General features: G+C 40.6%; 1 protein-coding gene across 1 annotated transcript; it reads left to right on the top strand.

The window, feature by feature from the left end:
• The first annotated feature begins 276 nt into the window (after positions 1-276).
• On the top strand, positions 277-5,098 carry LOC116199992 (endoribonuclease YBEY, chloroplastic). The gene is made up of 12 exons (XM_031530626.1): positions 277-685; positions 785-1,036; positions 1,197-1,292; positions 1,742-1,919; positions 2,091-2,159; positions 2,243-2,343; positions 2,551-2,643; positions 2,753-2,824; positions 3,127-3,246; positions 3,325-3,375; positions 3,840-4,028; positions 4,524-5,098. The coding sequence occupies exons 1-12, from the start codon at positions 335-337 to the stop codon at positions 4,689-4,691; spliced, it is 1,740 nt and encodes a 579-aa protein (XP_031386486.1). The 5' UTR covers positions 277-334; the 3' UTR covers positions 4,692-5,098.
• Positions 5,099-6,654: the final 1,556 nt, after the last annotated feature.

The following is a 6,654-nucleotide window of genomic DNA, read 5'->3' as shown; positions in this document are numbered from 1 at the left end:
GTGTTTCCAAAACCTAACTCGTTTAATAATCGTGTCATGTACGGGTTATGACTTTGATGACATGAACCCGTTTAAATATGACACGTATAAAGACAACACGACACGAATTGTCAGCCCTACTCCCAAGCGGGACGGGAGAGCAGCGCAGAGGAGCGGACTGAAAACTTTCTGTGAATAGAGAGGACCAAATTAGGAAGTTTACAAAATAGGAGGATTACAAATTAACAAAGAACGGTTATCCTTACAATGATGAGGTCACTCACGGTCGCCTCCTGTTCTCCATTGAACATTTCCCCCAACTAACGGGGAAGGAAAAGTGAGTGAAAAAGCTCTTATGCTCGTCCGCTCTTACTTCTCCTCCTCCGCCACCACCATGGCGCGTGCCCTGGTACGCGCCGCCTCCTCCCTCTCCTCCCTCCAGTCCCCTCCCCGTCCCCCCGCCCCGCTCCGCCCGCGGGCCTTCCACTATGCCGCGTCGCCCCTGAAGAAATCCGCGCTGTTGGGGCGGGGAACCGGAGGTCTCTGGAGAGGTGGGGATGCCAGGGCCTTCGCTAGGGCGTCGGCGTCCCAGAGAGGGTACAGGAAGGCGAGGAGGCAGCTGCCGAAGAAGAGCAAGGAGAGGGAGTTGGAGCTCAGCGTCAGCATTTGCATCGAAGACGACCTACCTGATGATCCCGAGATTCTGGTAATTCGACATGGGAGCTATTGAATTCTAGCTATTGACATCGCGAAACACATGAGTCATTCTTCATGGTTAATTTGCTGATACGACTCTCTCGTTCAGAGCATTGCGGATTTGCTTCGTGTTAATGTTCCAATGGCGATGAAGTTGGCTTTTGATGGATTGAAAGATTCGAACTACAAGACGAGGGACACTGCTATACAGGATGTCGGTGGTTATCAAAGCGTTGAGCTGTCCGTACTTCTCTGCAACGACGAGTTCATCCGTAAACTGAATAAAGAGTGGAGGGATGAAGACCATGCCACCGACGTCCTGTCCATGTCACAGCATGTTCCTGAGCTGAAGCTCCCAATTGTAAGCATTTGTGCACTTCGCCAGATGATTGTTTATCGCCTTCGTTAATTGGATGAAAAAAAACAGGGGAAATATATAGCAAAGAGCTTTCCTGGTCAAGCAACGCTGAAAATTGTAAGCCTTAGGTTGCTCCTTTTGGTATTTCTTTTATCTCTTGTAGCTTATGCTGGGTGATATAGTCATATCTGTCGAGACTGCAGCAAGACAAGCGGAAGAAAGAGGGCACACTCTCCTCGATGAAATACGGATCCTTCTGGTAGGTGTGAACTCGAACACAATTTCTTTCTCTGGCTACAATTATCAGTTGCTGTTCTGATAAAAAGAATAAAAGGATGAACATATATATTAGTATGGGATAGGTAATGGTTAGAAGAGTCAATTGGCACCAACAACTCAATCTAGATGCCTCAGGTTACATGTGTATGGTCTATATTGATATTGTTAACAACCTTAGTTGAATTATTTCCTCCTATGATTTTCCTCAAAGGCTCGTGGAGAGAGAGCAAAAGAAAATTTCCCCGATTTTAAGTTAACGTTTGGATTTAAGCTTTTGAGGATATGTTTCAATTTTTTTTTCTTTTTCTTCTTCTTTTTTCTGTATATATATATATATATATATCACAATGTAGCGCATGTGTAGTTTGTTGTGAATAAGAGAAAAGAAGGAAAGATGGTCAGAAGTTCTAAAAACCTCATCTGATGCAGGTTCATGGATTGTTACATCTTTTGGGTTTTGACCATGAGCTCAGTGAAGAGGCAGAAACAGAAATGGAGAAAGAGGAGGAAATTCTTTTGAAAAGTCTGGGGTGGAAAGGAAAAGGACTAATTCAAAGTGCATATGATTCCCAGAATGATAGAAGTCCATATAAGGAGAATGCAACTGGTAATTCTTTCTCTATCAGCTTCTTCCCGATCTTTTATTTGTAAGGAATAATTGGCAATGTCAGTTCTCCCATCTTGCCCTTTATTTCTCTTTTTCTTTTTTTAGCTAAAACTCCTTGCCTACTACTTGAATATTTGTTAAAGAAAGTCTGACATATCATTTCATTAAAAGACAGGAAGAAAGAAGGCAGTCTTCGTTTCTATAAACCGAAATTCAGCTACATCTTCTGCGACATGGATGGTCAGATTCCTTTGCTGTTTTCTTCTCCATTTCTTCAATTTTGTTGATGGTCTGTAAGTGTATATCTTTTTGCAAGTTGACAGGTACATTATTGAACAGCAAAAGTCAAATTTCTTCAATCACCGCAAAAGCCCTGAAGGAGGCTTTGTCGAGGGGTGTAAAAGTGGTCATAGCCACTGGAAAGGTAAGGGAAAATAAAAATTTTAATGCTTCTGTCTTCTGCTATCTGCATGTCCTTTCACGGTTTTCAGTCTTCATGTATAGCCACATCTTGATCCTTATCTTCTTCTAACTTTGTAAATCTACCATACTGTTGATCCTCTGCTCTTTATGTAGCTGGAAACTTATATTTCCGTTAGTTGTTGCATCTAAATATCATTTTATGGAGCAGACTCGTCCAGCTGTAATAAACATCATGAAGCCTGTGGATTTAGCTGGAAGAGACGGAGTCATTTCAGAGCTTTCACCTGGCGTCTTTGTACAGGTTCTAATCTTTGTTGTTAAGTCAGTCCCGTAAAACGGCAGATGCTTTCTACTTTCGAACACGTCTTAATGCTAGGTCTCATTTTCTTATTGCCTATTCTTGTTTGCAGGGATTGCTTGTTTATGGTAGGCAGGGCCGAGAGATTTTTAGGAGAAACTTGGATCAAAGTGTCTGTAGAGAGGTAGGTACTTAAATCTTTGCTTAGTCTGTCGGTGCTCAGAACTGATCAAAATGATTAGAAGTGCCGTTTGCACATATTTATCATCTTTATTGCATAATCTATGGGAAGATTGCATGTGATCTTCGTCATTGCCCCACAACTCTGTGGTGGAGAATTTAAAAACCCAAGGTCTTAATTGTTCCAAGAAGGTTACTAGATAATAAGTTTGTGTATATACAGACATATTTTTTCCACATTTTATATCTTGACTGCTTATTGAGACATTTGGTCTTTCTCCCTCCCTCTTAAATGGGAAATTGCAGGCTTTTTTGTACTCTCAAGAGCAAAAAGTTCCTCTTATTGCATTTTGTGAGGATCGATGCTTGACGCTTTTTGAACATCCCCTTGTCAACTCGTTACACACTGTATATCATGAGCCAAAGGTGGATACTACTATAAATGAATTTTAGTTGCTTGATCTTGCATGTGGAGATACTAATTGCATATATTTATATCTTTAGGCAGAAATCATGCCTTCAGTTGAGCGTCTCTTGGCTACTGCAGACATCCAGGTATGGCAACAGAGGAATGATTACCTTCTCTGGTGTAGCTGTTGGCAAATTTGAAGATAAAACTCTAGCAAAAAAATGATGCTTCTGTTCAAAACATGCCTTGCTTTAATGATTGCTGTACATTTTTGCATTTTGGCTTGGGAATATAAAATTATGACTTGAATGGAAATCAAATGCAATATTGGGTTGGTGGGGGGAGGGAATCAAAGGGTATCCTTGAAAAGTTCATCGAGCTTGATAGAGAGGAAATCATGCTAATATTCCTGCATGTCAGGATTCGGAGGTCACATAAAAATTGTGTGGTTATGTATATGATGTTTCTTCCACAAAGTTCACATCCAACGTGCTAAGAAATGAGAATTATCTATTTTGAATAAGAATTGTCTGAATTCTGAGCATCCTTGGTCTGCATTTCTGAATGATCTTGAAAGTGTAATTCAACTGACACTTACTGCTATTTGCAGAAGATGATCTTTCTAGATACTTCTGAGGGAGTGGCCACAAATTTGAGACCATATTGGTCAGAAGCTATTGGAGAAAGAGCTAATGTTGTCCAAGCTGTGCCTGATATGCTGGAAATTGTTCCTCCAGGGACATCCAAAGGGAGTGGTGTGAGAATGCTTCTTGATCACTTGGGTGCTAGTGCCGAGGAGGTTGTCCTGCATTACATAGTACTTATTTACTTAATTCTGAGATTGTCGTGACAATGCTTTGTTGTATAGAATAGATGTCTCATCTGATATGACAGAATGGAAAGTGAGCACAGTGAATCCATTGCATTCTTATTTCGTTTCGCTATACTGAATTTGGCCTAAATTCTTTCACTAAGTTACATTGTCTATCTGAGTTGTGCCTTTCAAAACTTTTCTATCTCAACCTCTTTCCAAAGCAACAGATAACGAATGATTCTTCTTTGAGCTGTGGTCAAAACTTAAGCTTTTCTTTATCTTTTTCCACTGATCATATCTTTCCAAGGTAAATGTTCCTAATGGGTAAGATTCATGGTTGAATTAAGTGGCTTTTACGATAGTACAAGTTACTGCAAGTCGTCTAAATTTTTGAGCGGAAGTATGGGAGAGGATCTTCTTCAAGCTTTCACTAGTGAATATTTCTTTTTATTGATCTCTCTGTTTGTCCCCTCTTAACAGATAATGGCCATTGGCGATGGGGAAAACGATGTGGAGATGCTTGAGTTGGCTTCTCTGGGGGTCGCCCTAAGCAACGGCTCAGAAAAAGCAAAAGCGGTGGCTAATGTGATAGGTATTAGCAATGATGAAGATGGGGCTGCTGATGCCATTTACCGGTATGCATTCTAAGTCTCCTAAATCATTGAGTTAGAATAGAAAAAACAGAGAATGCTTTAGGTTGCGAATCACAGAGGAGAAGACGCAATTGTTGTTTTCTGTGAACGCATAAAAGTTGAGCTTTGATTGGGGTCTGGACTCTGGAGCCTCTGCTGTTCACATTGGACAGCGTAGGGTCTCGCTAAGGATTCAGATGCTTTATGATCAGATCCAAGCTGGGATTTTGATTCTTTTAAAACGAGGGGAATTGAAGGTTGTGTTGTTGGGAACTATAATATAATTATGTCGACAGAGATTTTTTCAATTGGAGAAAAAGAATGGGACCCGACCAAACCTAGTGGGTCGGGAGAGCAAGTGCAACGTCAATTCAATGGAATAATGAAACTTAAAAGCAATTGATTCATTTATCATTTTTGCCATGTGGGCATACGGGTGGTATTATATGTTTCTGCAATTGACTGCTCCTTAGCTCACTTGCGGTTTGAGTATTTTTTTAGATCTGTGGAAAGCATATCCCGTCCCTTGTATGGAAAAAAACTGCCAACCGTGCTTCGTTTTTGGGTGAATTCGGTGTCTTAACGTACAACTCGTGAGCCAATAATTACAAACCTTTTTCTCCTCCACAGCAGTAACACGATGATTTGGTTTTAACGACGATCGGTTTCATGTCGTTATGCAGTTGGGGTTTCAGTTAATTATAGATCATATAAATTTGGTCGTAGTGCTGCAGAATATAATCTGGTACATAGTATGTGGACAAAAATTAATTATTTGTCGCAGTTTTTGGCATGCACACATGCCGAAATATCCAAAATCCTTCCGGTTCGTTTGTCTGATGGGAAATCGTTTGGTTGAAGGGAATCGGATAGGAATTGAGGCTGATTAGAATTTAATGGCATGCATGGAATTGAGGATAAGAGGGATAAGAATTGAACGAAGGAGACTAAGAATGGAAGAATTGATGGGAATGGGAATAAGAGCTGAAATTGTGGTTTAATTGTTGGTTTTGTTTGGACTTTGGACTGCGGAATAGTTTAGGAGTGGGACAAGATTTTACACAAAAGACCTGTGCACCACTTAGTAGTCAAAGTAAAAATTAAAGATATTTGTCATTTATTTGTAAATATATTCCCCGACTCGCGACGCGGACACTACCTTTATCAAGCCTCCACGGCTCCACTCTAGACTTCCGGATGAGCTTCCAAATCAATCTCGACGGGGTGAGGCTAGATCCAATCTTATTGTGGTAAGATGTCATGCTCTTTTTTTTTTTTGTGGCTAAATATGATATTTCATTAATGAGAAGTAGCATCTACATTGTACAATGGATCTAGGTTCAGGTGCCCTTCAAAAATACATATTGATTGAAAATTTGACATTGAGCCGAAGTGGCCTAAGTCATGAGCAAGAGTATTATCTGTCCTAGGGATCCATGAGCATTACTATTCTGAAAAAAGATTGAGAGTAGAGTTTATATCCGCAATTATGTTCCTAATCTCTTACGGTGTGTTATGTGGGTGCAAAATGACATCTACAAGTAGTAAGGCGTCGCTGCGTAGCCAAATCTTTGTCATTCCTCTCTCTGCAGTTATTGTTTGGGCAAGGAGAACTGCTTGGGCCTCTCCTTGAAGTGGGTTATTATCGTTGGAGATCTGAAACCATGATAGTATTGGGGGGCTATTCGGGTGCTGTATGATTCCCGAAATGAACAATCTGTTACTGTTTCAGGCTACATCTGTGTTGATGATGTTCCATTCCAGCCTTATGGGTATTTGTGATGATGTGTATAGCAGGGGTAGTGCGTGTGAGTTTCCTTCTCCCCGTTCCGTGTTGCGTCTACTCTTATTGTGATCCATAAAAGACCTTTTGATGCTTTTGACAGTTTCATGAAGGTCAGATGGTTTATCTATATGTAAAACATCGTTTCGTGAGATCCATAATTGATAAAGGATGATTGCAACATAAAGAGAAAATT

Source organism: Punica granatum, chromosome 1 (assembly GCF_007655135.1).
Source record: "Punica granatum isolate Tunisia-2019 chromosome 1, ASM765513v2, whole genome shotgun sequence".
NCBI classification, from domain to species: Eukaryota; Viridiplantae; Streptophyta; class Magnoliopsida; order Myrtales; family Lythraceae; genus Punica; species Punica granatum.
Note: the sequence above shows the minus strand (reverse complement) of the source record. Positions and strands in the feature narration are given on the sequence as shown.